Source organism: Callospermophilus lateralis, chromosome 3 (genome assembly GCF_048772815.1).
Source record: "Callospermophilus lateralis isolate mCalLat2 chromosome 3, mCalLat2.hap1, whole genome shotgun sequence".
NCBI classification, from domain to species: Eukaryota; Metazoa; Chordata; class Mammalia; order Rodentia; family Sciuridae; genus Callospermophilus; species Callospermophilus lateralis.
In genome coordinates this window covers 70,896,904-70,918,295 of record NC_135307.1, presented here as the reverse complement: position 1 = coordinate 70,918,295, position 21,392 = coordinate 70,896,904, and the positions used below count along the sequence as shown (strand labels likewise).

General features: G+C 41.3%; 1 protein-coding gene across 2 annotated transcripts in view; it reads right to left on the bottom strand.

The window, feature by feature from the left end:
• The window catches only part of Rtn1 (reticulon 1), a 217,996-nt gene that overhangs the window by 97,974 nt on the left and 98,630 nt on the right, over positions 1-21,392 (bottom strand). Inside the window, exons 2-3 of one of the 2 annotated variants that reach the window (XM_076848347.2) lie at positions 9,550-10,320; positions 718-1,467 (exon numbers count right to left, since the gene is read on the bottom strand). The exons of the other annotated variant lie outside the window; for it this stretch is intronic. Coding sequence (XP_076704462.2) covers positions 718-1,467; positions 9,550-10,320 — 1,521 coding nt within the window. The remainder of the gene's footprint in view (positions 1-717; positions 1,468-9,549; positions 10,321-21,392) is intronic. 2 annotated transcript variants of the gene reach the window in all.

Sequence of the window (21,392 nt, the reverse complement as noted above, 5' to 3'; positions counted from 1 at the left end):
TGGTTGGTAAATACAAAATTTCCACTTTATCTTTATTTGAAGATATTCAGGAGTTCTCAGAGAACACAATGACCAAATTAAAACCACCTTAGGTCTTGTTCAGGGACAGGAGAAATTCTGGAACCCACTGCTCCCTCTCTTTCCTGATTATCTAGGACAAAACCTGTATCAAGATCCAAATATCTTGCTCCTTAGGTAAGAGAAAAAATGGAGCTGAGCTCCTCTTGGTCTGTTTAAGAAATACCTTTGGCTGGTCCCTGCTACTGGTGGGTTTGAATATGGAGGGACAAAGCTAGTCCACATCACAGAAGAGGCCAGAAACTAAACAGGAGCTAGGACAATAACAAGAAAAGCATCCCTTTCCAAGGGACTGGGAAACCCAGCCCTGGAATGAAAGGGAAGGCACATTCACTCCATTCAAGACCTCTTGGCGTGTACACAAAATTGCTCATTGTTCGGAGTGCTTGGGTTCACTCGGCCAGTGATGCTGGGAGCACGTGGCTTTGACACCATGGTCTGTCCCAGCTGCAAATCTGAATTCTCTCCCTCCTTCCCCAAAAGGGAATTGTTCTCCAGTCTATTGTCTGACCAGCTTGATGATGACCACAGGGATGAACCAGACCACCTCCCGCCTCCCTGATGGATCCTTCAAAGAGCACCCAGGGGGAGAACACAAACCAGACAAGCCTGCTCCCATCAGAATAGCTGTCACTTTACCTTTCTGCTTATTGAGAAATGGCAAAGGGGGCATGGTGTCAGGGCCTCGCGGTCCAGGGCCCTCTGTGGCCAACGGACTTTGGTTGGACATCGTTGCTTCTTCCCCAGGTTTTCGCTGCGATGGGGACCCCTCGGGGGCTGGGGCTCGGTCTCCAGAGGGCAGCTCGGGGCCGGGCTGGAGGACAGCAGAGGGGTACGTGAAGGGGCCCTGCTCCACCAGGCCCCGCCGGCTGGGCGCGCGCTCCTCTGCCCGGGCGCCAGTCTCCTCCCGGATGGCGTCCAGGGCGCTGGGCTTCATTGGGGGCGAGTCCTGCTCCCGTTTGGGGCTCTCCTCCGAGGCCGAGGAGGCGTCACAGGACTCGATGATGAGCTCGCTGTCCAGCTCGGCCTCTCGCTCCTCTCTCAGGATGCTATACTGGATGGATGGGGAGGCAGGTGAAGGCGGCGGGCCACCCACAGGGCCGAAGGTCACGTAGCCCGAGGACAGCGCATCCTCGGAAGCCATCGGGTCCTCGGACACCAGCTCAATTTCTGAGTCCCCGGATTCTGCACTGCTAGCCTCATGGTCCAGGGGACTGGGGATGGTTGGCAACCCGGACCTGGCCTTGGCCTCGGGTCTGTCGGCCACCTGGCCAACCGGCCGTGGACTCTCGGTGGTTTCATATGATAACCCTTTTGCTTCTTTAATGGCAGTAATCAGCTCATCCTCCGAGATGCTGCATTTTCCCTGGGACTCCGCAGCAGATGGTTCTGTCATCCCACAGAATGAAGAAGAGCCAGAGAGGCGCACACACGGACAGACAGATGGACAGAAAGAGAAAAAAATAAAACAAAATTTCATTAGACGATATGTTTTATTGTTGCTTGAGAAACACATATCTCATTAGCACAAAAATAGTCTGTTTCCAGGGTTATGCTGGAAAGACAGGCCACCTGAACTTTTGGCTAATTACTGTTGTGACCCAATTAATCAGTGTTTTATATTCCTATCCATCTTAATTTAGATATTTTTCAAGATGGCCCAGCAATTTCTTAGGATCAGAACCTTGGTTGGTTTTTGGTTTGTTGGTTTCAATGAAGCAAAGATTTTAAAAGTCTTTTTTTCTTTTTCATTTCTGACTCAGGAGATTTTTAAACTCCACACATTTCATCAGATCATCTGATGTGTATGTATATCTCTAATTGGGCCCCTGGATATGAACCAATCTAAAAATCATCCATTATTCCATGCCTATGGCTGTTCATGTTTTCTTCTTTTATAAGACAAAGATAGGTATTATGGAGCTTTGGATAGAACTTGACTTCTGAGCTTTATATTTTTCTTAAGAATCAATGTTTTTACTCCTTTTTAATAGCAAGTATTAGTAGATGAAGCAAGAAAGAGAGAGTGTTTTTTCCATTCCATCAAGCATCAATCCATTCCATAATCTGGCCCCTCCTGCAGAGCTTCCCACAGGGGCAGCCCTCTGCTGTTCTTCACCTCTTTTCACCTTCTCTTGAGAAGAACAAAATCTGAGAGTCACCCTGTCTCCTGGGTGAATGCCTGCCTTCTGCCTGATGTTTATCCAGATGGCACGAAGGCTACACTGGCAATCTCGCTGAGCTCTCTGTCCCTTGGATGAGTTGACCTGGGATCACCATGACAACAGTGTCTAGGAGCTTGGTTTTTTTCCCTGCCACTAAACAGGGCCTTATTTCAGAATTCTTTAGACAGTGGTTTCTGGTTCTTTCATGACTCGTTGTTCAAAATGTTCTTCAAAGTGTTGAGGTCTGGGGGGTGTGGGGAGTAGATTATCTATAGCTAGACCACCATTGCTTTAGGATTGTGGGGAAATCCCAATGGACACATCATTTTAGATGTTTCTAATTCTTTCAAAAGTAGAATTGACCTTATGCATCCATCTCTTAACTATTATTGATGGAGAATCTATGCTTGTTAGGTCCTCTTCTAGGCCATTTGGGGTGTATTAAAGAATGAGACAGATAACTACTTCTATTCTAGTCACATAATACTATATATATATATATATATATATATATATATATATATATATAAAATGTTAGATGATTAGTGCTGTGGGGAAAGGGAGAGTAGAGAGTAGAGTAAAGGAATCAGGAGTAAAGGAATCAGGAGTGTGGGATGAGTTTACAATTTAAAAAGGAAGGTCAGAATAGGCCTTATTAAGAAATGAAACTATCTTTAACACTTGAAGAAGGTGAAAGAGTGACTCATGAAAATATCCAGAGGAAAAGCCTGCCAAGAGGAGACTGCAAAGGCCTGGAGGTGGGAGCTGCAGTGATTTCTAGATATTGAAAAAAAAAAAAAGCTGTTATGTCTGGGGGAGTTGATTGAGGGGGTAATAGAATAAGAGGTCAGAGTCATGGAGGGTGGGGTTAGATCTCATGGGGCTTTTATTCTGGGTAAAATAAAAAGAAGTAATTGGATGGTTTGGGGTAGAGAAATGATATGATTTATTTTATAACGTGACTTAAAGTAGCTGTCTTTGTGAGCAATTCATTATTCTCTTCCCAGGTTTTAAACAACAGCCTTCCCAACTCACTCCATCCAAGGTGATTTCCCTGTTCCCACCATACTCAATTACTATCACTACTCACAACTTTCTCTCTCTTGCTGTCCTACAGAACAAGAAGAAACCAGGACAGAATGACCTGATTGGCACAAAAATTCCAGAGGAATGGAGAGGAGGTAATTGAGGGAGTTGTTATTTGAACTGTCTTCAGATACAAATCCAGCCTTGAAAAGCAGAGATTGTCCAAGAAGAGGGAGCTCTGGAGCAAAGAGGGATGTGGAAAAGTAAGGGGTATGTTCTTTACAAAAGTTTAACTGGGGTATTGAGGAAATGATACCAGATGATGTGACTGAAAAGGTGAACAGACCCCTGGTCATAGAAGGCCCTGGAAACTTTTAGTTTAAAAAGTCAATGGGTAGGCAACAGGAGGCCCACTTCATGCTTTAAATATAAGTCTTGCTGCTTAACCACTGATAGCTTATTTCAAAACTGAAATTCTCTTTCCTCCCTCTTCTCCCTCTGTCCCTCCCTAACTGTGGGAAAAGTAAAATCAACATTCTCCCTGTCCTAAGGCAAGTTATCTCTTCTTCAGCTCACCACCCACAACAGTAAAGAAGCTCCAGACCTGGAGACTGTCTGACAACTGTAACATTTACTTTATCTACTTAATGATACTTCATGAAAATGATACTTGGAAAACAGGCCTTGTATCTCCCCTTTTATAAGCCCTTGCTCTCCCTGGAAACTAGAATCACAGCCTCTGAGACTAGACTCCACTGCCTTTCTCATTTGCTAGTAAAGCAATAAAACTTTTTTCCTTTTTCTCAAAACCTTGTCCTGATTATTACATCAGCACTGGGGACAAAGACCAAGCTTTTGGTATCAAATACTTTATCAGATAGGCATTAGTGGATCCTGAAAGAGTTAGAATAAACTAAGGAATAAACTAAATCAGTAGAGTTAGAATAAATTAAATCAGTAGAGGGAAGAGGACCCATAAGAGCTGAGGACAGACATTATGACAACCTAATAAGTGTGGATGACCCAGGATGAAAGGGGAAGAAAATTCAAGCCCTGTGACCTTAAAGGCAATCTGTCCTTATTATGAGTCAAAAGGGAGCCAACAACTCTTATTGACATTGCCCTTCATTTTTCCCCCTGGTCCCTGAAATTCAACCCAGGGGCACTTAATGACTGAGCCACATCCCCAGCCCTGTTTATTTTTTATTTTGAGACAGCGTCTTGCTAAGTTGCTAAGGGCCTTGCTAAATTGCTGAGATGGGTTTTGAACTTGAAATCCTCCTGCCTCCCTCCCAAGCTTCTGGGATTATAGGTGTGAGCCACTGTGCTTGGCCCTTCCTTCTAAATAAAAACTTAAAGTACTTTTTAAAATGCTAGGAGGAATCAGAGAAATTTTTAGAACAAAGCAGAAATATTTCTATCTCTATTTAAAGCCTTTTGGACCTCCAGTTAAGATTTTGGTTATTATGTATGAAGGACTGACACAGCAAAAGTAGAAACTGTTAATTAAAAGAATCAAATAGAGTATGAAAACTGGGAAAGTTAGGGTGATGTGTTGCTGCTGATAATCAAAATGCCAAGAAAGATAAACAAAGGCAAAGGCTAGTGACCCACTGTGAATGATGCTGTCATTTAGGTCCTCCCTTTGTTCCCAGCTTATCTCAACATCCAAAGGGATCATCTGAAAACCCTAATCTGAACCTGCTGCCATTCCCCCATTCCTCCCATTCTGGCCACTCTGGACATCCTCAGGACAGGACTTGTGCACTGACCATTCCTGCAGCCTGCCACCTTCTCCTCAGATATCTGTGTGGCCTGATCTATCACTCCGTTCAGGTCTCTGCTCAGAGCCACCAGTTTGGAGAAGCCTTTCCTCAGCACCCCACCACTCTCTCTCCTATCCTTTACCCGCTGTTACTCTATTGCATGACTATTGTAACTGCCTGATGTTAAATGAAATCTTTGTGTGTATGTCTTCCTAACTGGGATGCTAGCTCCATGCAAGGGGGACTTTGTTGTCAGTCACCACTGTATCCTTAGCAGAAATGGATGAAGTAAATGGTGGACAAATGTTTGCTCAATGAATAGATGAATGGATGAATAATGATGCCACTTCCCAGCTTAAAGCTCTCCAATGACTTCCCATCATATTTGGAAAGAAGCTCAAATTCCATATCTACAGTCTGGACTCTGCCTCACTCTCCAACCATATTCTGTGCCACAGAACAGTTGTGTTCTCCCTTTCTCCTTTGCACCATGGCCTTATTTCAACTCTTAAATAACACAGCCTCAGGTCTGCACATTGGTGTCCCCTCTACCTCGGAGCCCCTGTCTTTGAATTGTGGACTCCTTATTCTCATTCAGATCTCAGATTAAGCGTTACTCCTCAGAGAGGCCATTCCTGACCCTTCTTACTCCCAACCCTCTATCACTCTTTACTCACGCTTCGTGAAATTACTCTATGACAAGTTTGATTTTTATTTATCTCCTCTGACTAGCTGGTAAGATCCATAAGGGCAGGGACTTTGTACATCTTATTTGCAATGACTCTGGTGCCTAGCACATTTCTGACACATAGAAGTCAGTCAATAAGTATTTTTTGAAAAAACAATGGATTTTCAAAAGGGGTGGGAGAATTATAGACCTCATTTATGTAAGGAAATAGCAACAGTAGTTTTGAAAGGGTTTGAATTAATTTATGTCTGAAGCGACTAATGAATCATTGCTTTGAACTGCATAGCCTCAGACAGCTAGATTGCCCTTTTGGGTTTCTCTCAGTTCAAGGGTGCTGAAAGACATGCCCATTTGCAGGTGGCTGCTGTTGATGGGGCAGATTCCATGCATGGCGTGGGATTTATGGGTTTGATAGCTTTGAATTCAGATGCCTACTGCCCTGGGGTGATAGAAATATGGGCACACTCAACAGCCTTGAGGCACCAGCTATCCTAAGCATGAAAAAAGATATTTCGCAAATAGATAAGCCCTAATTATCCTGTTCCTACTGACTTTGTTTACCTTGAAGAACACTTCCTGACAATAGATCCTTTGATGTCTTCCCCTTAAATAAAGAATTTGCAGGCTCTTTGTCCTTTGTTCAAGAACAGATCCATCAGGTCCAATCTGCCCACCAGGCCCCCCCCACCTCCACCCCCCCCCCCCGCTATAAAACTATTTTTCATGTCTTTTTTTCTTTTATTTCTTATTAATCATTTCCAACTTTCAGCTTCTCAGCTGGCTCATACCTCTGTGCATTTATCTGATCCATTGAGTAGGACACAGCGACAAATTTACTTTGGACTGCTTATTTTTTATTATTGTGCTTTCTGAAGCTAACACATCAAGCGACACTCATGACTCAGGACTGCCATACTGAGCTTGTTTTGTGTTTGTGGTAGAAACAATGTGAGGTTGACATATCAGTGGTCTAGTGCATCACATTTACTACATTTTTCTAAAATCTTCAATTTTTTTTTTAATGACTGTCCTTTGCTGAAAAGAAACTTCTGATATCTGTTTTCCACCTCAGGGTATATTATTTAACAAGATGGAAATATTTAAATATGCTGGAGAATGTTACAAAATGGAATCATCTACTGGAATTCAGGGAAATATATTAGACTCCTTGCTTAAATGTCAGAGTCTGTAGCTAAAACTATTCAACATTAGAATTCTTTTCCAATTATTTTCCAGATTTGATGGTTTCCTTACTTAGTAAGCACTGATAAACTGAACTCCTTTTGCATAGAATGCTTTTCTTTCCCTCAATTTCTACATAGGATTATATGTAATTCTTGGTATGTTTTCTGGGAGCACTAGAAATGGTAAAGCAATCCGAGACCCAGGAGGTGACTTATCTTCCCATCATCCATGGGCAGAGTCCCATGATGCCAGGGTTCACAAGAAGATTAGTGAGCACTGTAATCTCTTGTAATAACAAGAACAAGGAGAGAGACCTCAGTAACAAGCTGGTCCTCCCATCATTCTTGTAACACCATTTTTATCTATTGTTATTTGACTTGGATATTTTGATGTGGGATGTATATGGAAAGAGGAGTTGAACATGGGAGAGAACTGTGTCATGGGTCAGGAGACTTTCTCTTTCTTGAATAAATCTTGCTTAGAATGCGTATTTGGTGCAACTACAGAGAAAACTATTGCTCTAACCCCAGGTGGGCAATCCAAGACCAGGAAACTTAGATCACATAAGCCAAATCTGTCTTTGTTTTCCCTTGAAGTTGCTCCAGACTCCAGTGAGCTTTGGCTACTGAAAAAAAAGAAAAAAATTGAAATTCCCTAATAACAATCGACCCCATATCAAGTCTTTGTCACCTGCTTTGTAAGCTATAATTTTTACATGATTTGCAAGTGCTATATAAATGCACAGGGGCATTTCACTCTTCCTGAGGAATATCCAGTGTACTTCAGGACTGACCACAGACAGTCTAGAGTTCTGGAAAACACATGTGATTATATAGCTTACATCTTCAGAGCATCAGGTATTTTCACATCATGGAAGAAGGGTTTTCTTTGCATTGCCAGAAAGAGTACAAAGAGGCTTTGAGTCCCAGGTATGTCCCTGTCTCATGCTGTAGGCTGGGACGAGTCACATCTAATCCACTTGGAGTCACCAATATCCAAATCTCAATTAACGCCTTGTGTTTTGTTCACTATGCCCTCACACCTCCATGTATTTGCATCTCCTTGGATTGGGAAATCCCACCCCCTTTCACCTATTTGGTTCCTCCTGCTCTTTTGAGAGCCAATCTCAGTCTTAGTTCACCTAGGGAGGCTTTGGACTCCAGTGTCCATCAGCCCTCTGTGTTTCCCTGTCTCAGAACACAAATCACACCAAAGCAGGATTTTTTTCTTTGTTGTCTGTCCCACTTAAGGATGGGAACAAGGTTTGTTTTTTCGTTTTTGGGGTTTTTTTGTTTGTTTGTTTTTTAATTACCTCTTCACTTATACCCCCTAGAATACATGACCAGAAGAAAATGTGTACAAAGTGTTTGCTGAATGAATAAATGAATCAGAAAGTCAGAGACTTGATGCAGGAGATGTTGTTATACGGGTCATAGGAGCTTTACAGTTGAACAAGTCTGAGGTGACACTGGGAAAGAGGAGGGATGCATGCTGAAGTTTTTAGGGAAATAGGAGAAGGACCTTCTTTGAACCTACTCTGTTCTAATACTTGGATTTGGGCTTCACCAGGCTGTGGGGGCACTCACTTCTCTCCTTGAGGCTGTGGTTCCATTTGGAGCCTCATTGGAAGCTTTTTCACCTGAGAGGCTTACCAAGGTTCTTTGGGGTACTGTTAGAACACCAGCCAACTGAGGCATGGGACGATTCAAGGACCTCTCAGAGTCCTTTCATCCTGGTGCCTCATGGGCACTGGTGAGTGGTAGAGATGCAAGAGGCTAGAGAGAGGCTGAGTGGTATTACAGAGAGCAGGGATGAGTGGGACAGGGCAGGCTGAGGAAGCTCCTGCTACCACCCTGGCCTTTCACCCGGGCATATGAGGTCTCCTTTGTGATTTAGAGAACAAGTCTGTGTGTGGTTTAACACCTGCTTTGAGTCAGAGTAGGAGAATGTTCAAATTGAAAAGATCAAGAGCCTAGTGAATTCTAAACTTTTTGTTCTAACAAAATAATATTATTTAGTTTTAAAAAAAAGAAACTGTCAAGCAGAACTTCAATACACTAAAGAAATTAAAATGGTTCAGGTGAGATCGAAGGAGAGGGAAGAAATGCTCTTTGTTCAGTAACAACCTTGTTAGATCCTGAAGCCACTACGCCCTCCTCCATCATGGTATAGACTTAGAGCTAGGGCCAGGCATGTCCAAGTATCTGAGGGAGGAAGCCCAACCAGGAAGTGCTCCCCATGATGCCTTCAGGAGACCCGGGTGTCCTGGAGGAATGGTAACCTAGAAGTAGGCAGCACCCGGCTCTCTGACCTGAACACTAGGGCCACATGAGGACATTGGTGTTTCCAGTGTCATCCTTACCTATCCCCTCAATTGAAGAAAGAAGAATTTTACCCAGAAAATCTGATAGGACTGAAAGGAAAATCCCAGATCTCAACTTTATATGGACACAGGGCTGGAAAAAGTTGCATGCTAATTAAATCAGTTAAACTAAATGAGATTTAAGGGGACCAGGTAGCCCGGTATCTTGAATGTAATTCATTCCTTAGTCAGTTGGTTTTTTTTTTTGTTTTTTTTTTTTAGGAATTTAGATCTCCATACGCTGAGATTTCCCAAGACAGGGAAGCTCAGCACGTTTACCTGTTCCAGAAGATGGAGGAGTGACAGATCCTGGGCTGTCATCTTCAGGCTCTGAGACAGTGACAGTGGGGACTGTGTCAGGACTTGGCTTCAGACAGATATCTTGCTTCTCGGGAGAGTTCTCTTGAGTAACAGCTGCGAAAGAAGTCTCGATCTCCGTCAGCGTGATTTTGACTGGGGCAGTGATCAAAGGAGCACTGTGCTGCCCCTCAGAGAGATCATCTATGTAAGGAGCAAAGGTAGATTCTTCAAATAAGTGGTCCTTGATGACTTTTCCCTCCACGGGAGCTGGTTTGTCAGGTCCACGAACCCCTTCTGGTTCTGTGGAGATTTCAGTGTCTTTGTTCTTAAAATCCAAGTCTTTTTCTTCTAACTCGGGGTGATGCTGCTCCTGACCTTTCCCCTCCTCTGGCCTGGTTAAGTCCATGTATTTATAGGCTTCCGCTTTCATCTGGTCCAGGGGGTCGACTAGGATCTTGTTCACTTCAGTGGACTCTGCAGGCGTCATTTCTATTCCAGAATCCGAACTGAATAAGCCGCGAGACTCCATCCCAGGCACGTCTGGTAAGGAGGCGCCAGGAGTCTCCAACTCCTCAGGGTTCTCTGAAGTGGCCATGTGGCCATTTTCCTTCTGAAGAATTCCAGTGAAATATGTGGAATCCTCCTGGGGTGCGTAAGAGATGTCAGAAATCAGAGACGTGTAACATGCTCCTTCCCCATCTTGCCGTGTTGTTGAGGACCGATCCAGGGCACTGGAGACAGCAGCCATCCCTGTCAATCAAAACAGCAACAGACTGTGAGTGGGGTACCTGAGTTCAGATCTCGCTCCTGCCTAACCCTCCAGCCAGCCCTGCCTCACAGAGGAACAGCATCCATTCTTCTCAAGAATGTGACCTTGGATCACTGGCGGCAAACTAATATTCTTTGTCTCCCTGATAGGCCACATCTCTGGTGTTTTCTAAGGGGCAGAGCCTAATGACTCATATAAGCTTCCAGGTCCAGAAACAGATTCCAAAGGACTAGAAAAGTGATTTTTAACATCTACTACTTCAACACACAGTAACAATTTAATAAAAAATAAACCCTCTTCCCAGCTAAAGTCTTAATGGCTCTTTAAGTAGAGGTGGAAATGTAGGTAAATTGGAAATACAATAGTGTAGCTGGCTACTCAGGATTTGGGCTTCACCAGGCTGTGGGGATACTCACTTCTCTCCTTGAGGACTAGTCTTGGAGACTTGAAGAGCTGGGAGAGGCCACAGGAGACCCTTGGCTCTGCCCTGCCTCTCAGGGACTTCTGCTCCTTTGGGATGGGCTCCATCCATTTTATTTTTTTAAGGTCCTCAGGGGTCTCCTAGTTCTGGGCCTCACCCCAAAGTTGTTATCACCTTAATGCTGTATTTCCTTACTTCGTCGGGTTCCTCCCTCATTTTGTTTTTCTCTTTCTTCACTCCTCTACTACCAAATACTTCCTTTCCAGTTAAATCAAATGCTCTCCTTCCTTCCACCGATGGTGCTAAGGGCAAAACAAATTTCTAAGTTTGAGTCTAGAGAATGTTTTCACCTTGCCATCATTTTAGCAAAAAAAAAAAAAAAAAGTATTAATAGTGAACAGAAAAAGAAACTCCTCTGTTGTTTACTCTCTATTGTTCTTCTTTGTCATAAAATTCTGCCAGAGTATAAAACTAACATTTTTTAAGGATTTACTGTGTGGTAAGCAGTAGAATTTTTACCTACTTCTTTTTAAAAACAATTTAGTGATCATGTATTGCAATTTTGTAAATTCGATTTCACACTCTGAACACCTGTGTACAAACACATCACACATATGCATAAACACATACAACGCACACACAGGATCCACAGTATAAAAGCCCTTGAAACACACTCGAGAATAAACTGGACTAAGGCACCAACTCCTACAAAAATAATCAAAGTAGTATTAGTAACATAATAAGACCAATAGATGTGAGTGCTTGCTACAGCAGTCGTAATTTCAAGCTTTTCATTTATTTTGACTCATCTATTCATTGACTCAGTCCTTGAAAGTTGGCAACATTGTTAGTTTCATCTTCTAGATGAGAAAGCTAAGAAACAAAGGGTTAAAGAACTCAGCTGTCCTGGGCAGTAAGTGGTGGAATCAGGATTCAAACCCAACCAATAAGCCAGGAAATCTCTAGGAATGCTTTGCACCTCCTTAAATAAGTTTGTAAAGTTGTTTTTCCCTAAGTAATTTTGCTTTAGCATTAAGAACAGTAAATGTAACTTTTGTCTTTCCCTAGCTTCTTGCAATAAGTTTTTTTTTTTTTTTTGCTCCATGGGGAATGGAATAACACAAAACCTCTTCTCCTGCTTGCACTCGTCTGTCTCAGCATTTTGGCATTAGCTGTTTTCCTTTCTTGGAACTATCTTCCTCCAGATACTCGAATACCTGATTCCTTTATCTCTAAATCTTGGCTCCAATGTCACCTCCTTAAGGAAGAGGAATTAATCCTGTACCTCAAATCACAACCTGCTCTGCACTCCTTACTCCCTGGGAATCCCGTTCCCTTCTACCCTTCTCTCCTTTTTTTTTCCTTATATCACTTATCTCCTTCTCTTATATTGTATAACGAACTCTTTTATATACTATTTATCAATTTTCCCTTCTTGCTAGGTATGCTCCAAAAAGACAGGAATATTTGACTATTTTGCTCACTAATGTAACCGGGCAAATAGAACAAGTCCTGGCACATAGTAGGTACTCAGTAAATATTTGTAAAATGAAGAAAATAATTATGAAGTTTAGAATTAAACATGAACATCAGAGTTATGTGAGAAGACGTGTTAGAAGTTCCCCCAAGTTGCTAATAACACTCACTTCATTCACCAAATGTCCAGATTTGTGAACAACAGACCAGTTCAAATCTGTTCATTTCAGTTAGCACTTCCTCAAAAAAAGACTGCCTCAAAACAAACAAACAAAATAATCACTCAATTGTAAAAGGAATAATAGCAATGATTGGCCATATTACCCAAATATACATTGACCACCAAAAGAAAAGTGATGAAATTTACACCCATGAGTGTACACACACCTTTACCCTATAGAATTCTTAAAATTTATTTCATTATATCATTCAGCCTACAGGTAGACCTTACTGGAGGCAGGGAAATTAATCTGAGGTATTTCACTGCAGATATTTGCATCCTGAGATTCTCTGCCACAATTATTTGCAAGTAAAGAGTTTGTCCATGGGTATTATTAGTCTAGAGGTGTGGTAAGTGAGAAGGGAATGATCCACTGTCATCATCAAACTGTCTCATTGCATTCCAGCAAAAGCTTCCATGGCAGGGGCCACCAAAGGGCTCCTGAACATTATTGCCTGTACCTGGCATGCTGAATATCCCTCCAGCCCATTGTCTCCTGACCCCAGAGTTATTACACTCAACATAAAGGTCTCTTGTTCAGCACCCAGACTAGGACTCTGCCCTGTCTGACTGGGTAATCCTTCAACTGTATAGCCTGGTGTTGGAGACGGAGTGAATTCTACCATCCTACAGCCAGCCTCCCCTGCTCCTCTTCCTTACTCTCCACTCCAGGCATGCAAAGCCCTTCACAGTCTCACACTTGCTTGACTAGATTTTGTAGCCTTTTTTCACTCTCTAGTTCAAAAATTAAGCTCCAGTTATAAACAGGTCATCACTTCTCTGACACTACATCCTTCCAGTGTCTACATACAAATCTCCCTTTAACTTCAAGCCATTAAAAATGGCACCTGCCTATAATCCTAGCAGCTCAGGAGGCTGAGGCAGGAGGATTCCAAGTTCAAAGACAGCCTCAGCAAAAGCGAGGCACTAAGTAACCCAGTGAGACCCTGTCTCTAAATAAGATACAAAATAGGGCTGGGGATGTGGCTCAGTGGTCAGGTGTCCCTGAGTTCCATCTCCAGTATCCCCAAAGAATAAAAAGAAAAGGAAAAAACAGATAATAATCTTTAAATGCCACCTCCTCCATGAGGAAATCACTTCATCCATTTGGGCTGCTTATAACAAAATTACCATAAATTAGATAATTTATAAACAACAGAAATTTATTCTGGAGGCTGGGAAGTCCAAGACTGAGGTACTGGTAGATTCATTGTCTGGCTTTGCCGTAACCTCTCACGGTGGAAGAAGTGAGGGATCTCCGAATGATCTCTTTTATGAGCACAAACCTTATGACCTAATCACCACACCAATGTCCTCTCTTTCAAATACCATCACATTGAGGATGAAGATTTCAACATATAAATTTTGGAGGGGTACAAATACCCAGATCATAGCACTGACCATACCTCTAAGGCTGTACTCTTTCTTATTTTTCTCTTTCCTCACTCTTATAGCACTGAATTCATACTGCTTATGTGACCTATATGACATATGACATATATGTCCATGCTATCTTCTAAATTTTTCAGCTCCTGGAGTTTGAGGCTTATGTCGGCATACTATATTATACACAGTAGATGTCCAATACCAAATGAATAAATGAGTGAATGGCCAATCAATCAACCAATCAATCACTAGACTTATTGTAAGCAGCTATTGAGTACAAAGTAAGACTAATTAATGCAAGTTACAAAGAGCACGTTTTAACATGGCATGTGAGAAGTAGGATAAAAATTGAGTTATTGGCAACGGAGAGGGGTTCCATCTGAGAACAAGAGTGTTCTGATCCTGGTTGACCCTCAGACAGAGGTCAGAATCTGTCCAGCCAAGATCTAGTGTATTGTGGAAAGTTAGATGTAAGAACCACAGAGGTTCTTTTCAACTTGCCATGATGTTTGTATTGATTGGATGTCGCTGTCTGACACAGCTTCCTTACTTCTTCCTTTCCTCTAAAACATAATCAATATAATTTTCCCTGAGATGATGCCTCAGAGAATAACTGAGAGACCAGAATCTTTAATTCATCTATATTTTTGAGAGACTATAACTAGAACCAACAATTGGGAAGAACTGCCAACCCTGAAATGTTTACATTGCCAGCTTTGTCTTACTCAGAAAGCCCACCACGAAATTCGAAGGACCCCTTTCACACTCTACAAATACTGCCAGCTAGAGGAACAGGAACAGTCATTTGAGCAAAACTAGTGCCAATCACAATCCCGAAAGACACAATCCTAAACACCATAATCCCAAGTGTTGAAAACTCAAAAGATCAAAATCCCTGCAGCCTAAAGTTAAAGTTTATATATATATATATATATATTTTCACAATCTCAAAAGAATAGAATCCCAAATGTCGAAATCCTGAAAGTCCAAGTCCCCCAAGTCAATTCTCATGGAATAAAAAGGGCAATGTAGAAGGTTTTGGCTGAGTTCTGGGGAAGGGGCTGCCATCTTTTTAGATGTACACAGAATAGCTGTATCCTATGAGAGGCCCTGATACCAAAAGATGATGAAGCATGATTTGGGGTGTATCTGTGAGAGAGTTTTAGAGATTAGTGTCTGAGTCTCAGTGGACTAGGTGGGGCAAGGTCCACCATGTAGAAAATGGATGTGAATGCATTGTCTGAGGAGAGTCATGGCCCTAAAAGAAAGAAAGCAACTATTCATCATGATGTAATACTTCAAAATATAGCTAATGGTTGTAAAAGTAGGCCAAGCTATGGACTACTGCCAGACAACTGCTTATAATCTATGCCTATAGTATAGTTTTTCACTCTCTTTCGTTACTCTTTTCTCCCCATTATTTTACATTGTTGGCATGATTTTTGCAATTTACAATCCTATGTATTTCAAATTTACTTCACTTCCTATACTATAAGGATAAATTTGTATTTCTTGCAAATTTTATTTCTTGAAAGCACATTATCACAATGCTGACTTTGTGTTAAGCATTGTGCATGTACATAAAAATGTTGAAACTTCTCAATAACTGAAGGAAGGTCATTTTTGTTCACTTGCATTTGTGAACAATTACATTTCTCCAGATCTCATCTCTTTGGGCAGCTGTATGGTGATAGTGGCCTATTGTAGTTTTTGATCAGACTCTTCAAAAAGACTTGGCTGTCTTGTCACAGTTTCTCGGATGACCACAGTTATAAAGCTGAGCGCACACAATTACCAACCATAGTGACATGCATTTATATATTTTGCTTTTTGACTTATTTCTTTATGTGTAGAACTTTGTCTGCTCATAGATATTATACTCTTTTGCTGTCACTGGTATACCTGAGTGTTTAGACTTACAAAAAACATGAGTTATTATTGTCTATTTTATTGTACAAAATGGACTATGCAATATTCTGTCATGTTTTTATTTACTTTTCAAGTCAATCTCTTTTAAAATGTAAATACATACATTTTCACTAATCTTTATTATAGTTTTCAGAATTTTCTTTTTGGGATTTTTGATCCTTCTGGATTTCAGACTTCAGAGATTTGATCTTTTGGAATTTCAATTCTTGGGATTATGGTATTCAGAATTGTCTTTTTTTAGGTTTATGGCCTAAACCTGTGTAAATCACACATATAATTTTTTAAATATTTTTCACATATTTTAGATGTGCCCATGTTAGAATCACCATAGAAACAATGAATAATCCAAATGCTTTGAATATGGCCATGACCTATATTCTTAAACTGAGCTAAATATCCTAAATAATTCTCAAGATTCTAATTTCTAAATTTGAAAAAAAATATATATATATATATGAATTATAATGGTGCCTAGCAGATAGAACCCTTATAAACAGAAAGTCCTTCTGGACAGTAAATTACACGAGAGCAGAATCCTGTGGGGATTGTTGGCACTGAGAAGCAGAGCTGAGCCTGGAGGCTCAGGAAAGCCAATTAATTCTTGTCAGTGCTTCCTGCGGAGCTGGCAGATGTGGGAACTGAGGCAAAGAGCATAAGCCAATTGCCCCAGGTGGGAACCAATATTGTATATTGTTAAATACAAAGTCACAAAATAAATGTGCATTCTTTATCTAGACTAGAAATTACCACTCTATGTATATAACCAAGGATTACTTTGCATGTCTGATTTCCTCATTCTCTCTGATAGTCTCCTGGGCCATCTAGAAGTCTGGTTCATGTGGAAGCATCAAGAATCAACATGGGGACCCACAGATGCCCTCTCAGGGGTAGCTAGACAGGAAGGGCAGAGCAAATTCAGCTATCTGAATGCATTTACAGTGACTCCAATCCTCAGAGTTTCAATTTATTAGTAACTTTCAGGGAAGTACTTATAATAAAAATTGAAGGATTCATGGGTCACTATTTCTGGTCAAAAGCTAAACAGAAGAGGATGAAAATAAACAGAAACTATTGCATTAAATCACATGTGCTGATAAAATCAGGTTTTGTATCTACCAGTGTCATAGATCAGAAAAATGGATGGCAAATTCAGTAATGTCATAAGAGTAGGTATTGTATTCTATTCTACTCTGTTTTTAAGTCTCTGGCAGTACTGAGGAACAGGATGACAAACATGACTTGCTTCAGTCCTAAAATCCTGGTTCTTATCACTGATTCTCTCACATGAATGGAATCTATTCAAATTCACAGCGCACTTAGGTAGCTTGCATTCTGGGTCTACTACAGTCAATTGTGACATTCTGGGTAAGCCACATCTTAGAGCCTTAATCTATCCATCTTTACCGTGGGGAGAATAATAGTTCCCACATGATTGAATCATTATGAGGATTACATGAGATAATATGCTTTAATCTCTGCCTGACACATGCTCAATAAATGAAAGTTGTTGATTTTATTATTATCTCTATTTTGAAGGAAGGACACATCATTTGCAACATATTGCCATCTGTCCATTAGTTTGTTTCTTCATCTTTAATGACATACTATCAGGCGAGTTTGGGCCAAAGGAGTTGAAGACAGCTGACCCACACTCACGTGGCTCTCTGGAGTTTGCTTTAGATACGAAGGTCCCCAGAGTGCGAGAACACGGCTGTCTGCCTAATGCCACAGGCAGGTGTATGTTCATTAAGCACTTTTGAGTGATGCAACTGACATAGATCCTGTCATAAACTTGATAATGACTGCCTTGAGCATGAAAAGTTGAAATTTATCAAGACAATAGAAAAGGAGTGGCAATGTCCAGTGCCCAGGGATGAGCTTCCTCTCTCGTGGATGCAGCCCATTCTCACTCACTAGGGTTGACACGAGGGGCCTGTGGCTTACCACCATACTTCCATAACTCAGTGAATCCTCTATTACTGCTCTGAAATAGAAACATAGAATGCCAGAAAACAGACTGATCATACCAAAAGGTTTTCTGGACACAGTGGTTGAATTGCTTCCACCTCTGCTTTCTAAAATTATAAAAGTAAAAAGTGCCATATACTGTATAGTATATGGCATAGAGGACATTATTCTTGTTATATTGAGGACATTATTCTTGTGATATTGAGAAATGTTTTTAAAAATGAGGTGAACATAATTTTTTTTAAAAAAAACTATAATAACGGTAAGAAGAGAGGTAAATGCAAAATTCAAAATTGAAAGCTGGAATCGGTGACCAGAATTGTGTCTGCATTCACCTTCCTCGATCCTTTGCCTTCAGGCTGCCCATGTGATGGATGGTGGTAGCCTGCACAGAAGTGAGGCTGAAGGCTTGTTCCCTGAGCACTCCTACTCATCTTTCCTGAGTGCTACACAATTAGCAGGCTCAAAGTACAGAGGCTGCCACACACTTGTCAACAGCGCTGCTGTGAGGGATGGATACGCCAGCAAGGTTCCAGGGGCCTCTATGTCATCTAAGGAACATTCTCCTTCTGAAATTAAGTGTCCTGTGGTTTAGCATGACAAATGGGCACTGAGAAATCCAGGCACACCCATTATTTATCAGTTTCATCTGTGGGATCAGTGAACAGAATAACATTTTAAAAAATGAGTCTGCATTCTCTAGCAAAAGACTCAAGCACAAGACATGCTTGGGGGTTTAAGAACACCAATGACCACTCTTCTTTCCCTGACTCTGCCTTATTTAAAGGTTGACTGCCAAAATAGTAGATTTTGCTTTGGGGATTGCAAAATTCATGTTTCATAAAAATGATTCAGCAAAATGTTTTGGTTGTTTTGTTTTTCTCCTACAAAGATCCAGGGTTTGTGCTGCCTAGGAAGTTATCCGTTCAGAAAAAAAAAAAAAAAAAAAAAAAAAAAAAAATTCTGTAAGGGGATTAACCTGCCCTAGCAGAAGGACTTCGGTTGAGGTCTATAGAGTTCCCAGAAGCACCTTGGAAAGCAGGAAGCCACAGAGGTTGAGAGGAGATGAGAGTGGAAGTTCTGCTGGGCCTGGGAGGGTAGCTGTTTTTTTGTTTTTTGTTTTTTGTTTTTTTTTAGAGACAGTGAGAGAGACAGAGAGAGAGAATTTTTTTTTTTTTTAATATTTATTTTTTAGTTTTCAGTGGGCACAACATCTTTGTTTGTGTGTGGTGCTGAGGATCGAACCCGGGCCGCACGCGTGCCAGGCGAGCGCGCTACCGCTTGAGCCACCTCCCCAGCCCCTGGGAGGGTAGCTGTTTTGATGTCAGTTTTTGTTATTGTTTTCCTGCTGTCTAAACATGGAAATGTGATTCTATGCCTTTCTTTAGGGAATAATCTTTGTTGTGAGGAAGAATGAAGGTGAATGTTTATTTATAATTTACTTAGATCTTATGAAAAGTTCCTTGAAGCCCTACATAGATTTTCCATTGCTTTTTTAAATAACAGCTTTGGTGACATAGGATTCATATAGCATAAATTTACTCTTTTAAAGTATACAATTTGGCAGTTTTTATATATTCAGAGTTATGTAACCTTCACCACTATCTTCTAACTCACCCACCTAATTGAGATGCATTCTACTCTTCATGTTTTCTATATAGAAAGACCACTAAGTTGCCTCCACCATGCAAAGAATTACATTTGGAACAAAAAGAAGGTTGTCCCTGAACATCTTTCTATTGGTCATTTGGTGACAGAATTTTGGTTTTTGATTTCAAAAGAGAAAAATAACTTTCTTATTCACATTTCCTCAATATTACATATAAGATGAATAGTAGCAAAAAAATGCATTATAAATTTGCTCAATAATAGTGCTTTTTTTCCATTTCCCACATAGAATTATCTAGTTATTCCCCATAATTCCTCTTTATTTATAGACCTAAAATTTTTAGAGTAGATTTAGGTTCACAGCAAAATTTAAAGGAAGGAACAGATCTCATATGCTCCTTGCCCTATGCAAATCTGACTGTTTGTATCCCCCATCCCCCACCCCAATTAATATGTCAAAATTACAACTCCCAAGGTAATAGTACTAGGAGGTGGGGCCTTTGGGAGGTGATCAAATCATGAGGAAGAAGCCGGCAGGAGTGGGATTCATGTCCTTACAAAAATGATCCAAGGGAGTTTGTTCACCCCTTCTCCCTTGTAAAGACAGAGAAGAGATACCATCTATGAACCAGAAAGTGGGCTCTCACCAGAAACCAGATCTGCCAGGGCCTTGACTGTTGGACTTACCAGCTTCTGCAGCTGTGAGAAAGAATGTTCACTGCTTATAAGCCGCCTGCTTATAGTCTCTTGTTAGAGAATCCTGAGCTGAACAAGACACACGCACAGCGGCCCCTGCCCCAACTCGCAATGTCCAGAGTGGTACATTGGTTACAACTGATTCACACCACATTGACACATCATTAGCACCCCATATCTATAGTTTACATTAGAATTATCTCTTGGTATTGTACATTCTAGGGTTAGGACAAATGTGGAAGGATATGCAGCCAACATTATGGTATCATACACGTATTTTTTACTGCCCTAAAATTTTTCTGGGCTTCACCTATTCATCACTGCCTTTACTGAAACCCCTGGGGACCTTTGTATTTTTTTCTGTGTCCACAGTTTTGCATTTTTCAAAATGTCTTGTAGTTACGATCACCCATAATTCTTTTCATATGACCTTTCTCCTTACTCTCCCATCCCATGGCTACCTCCGCAGCTAGACCCTTGCCACCTACCACTGGGATTGTTTGGATAGCTTCCTAAGTGTCTCTGGCTTTCAGCCTCACCTCTTCCCACTCTGCATGGCCCTGCACATGGCCAACCTATTCATCTTTCTAAAACACAACTGTCACCATGTCACTTCTCCACTCCAAACTTTTGATGGCCATCTTTGCTCACCATCAGGCTTAGAATTCAGGATCTCCTTTCACAGGGTCCTAGCCTGCCTTGATGGCTTTATTTCTGAGACTTCTCAAGAAAGGCAACAAGTACATAGGAGATTTCCAACTTCTGTGCCTTTGCTCGAGCCCTTCCCTCAGCTGAAAGGCTCTTTGGCTTCTCCTCAGTGAACTCCTACCTCCCCTAGTTTGCCCCTGTTATCCCATTTCTAATGCTTCCTTTCTTGTCTCTATCCCAAAGGCTGTGGGCATTAATTGGCCATTGGGTCACTGGCTTTTTGGCCTTTGCTGTCAGTTATCTTCTTCCATATACTTGTTAAGAACCATCGTCTTCTATATCTTCATATCCTGGCATTTCTAGCACCGTGCACTGTGCTTTGTTCCCTGCACAAGCTCAGCAATTACTGACTGAGTGATCACTTCCATGTAACCAACTGATTTGGTCACATTCAAGAACTTTAGAATAAATTTCACTGCCAGTCATGTATTTATTTAAGAAGAAAAATTTGCTGAATGCTTACTTATGCAAAGCACCAAAATAAAGGCTATGTCTACAATATACAAAGGTTTCCTAACCTAGTGTGGTACAAAAGTTACTACAAAGCCATTATTTATAACTGGTAGTTTGGGACCCCTAGCTGCCCTGGCAGTGACACTGGGTGGATAACAGTAACCGTTGGAAGGTCATAGAAGAATCAG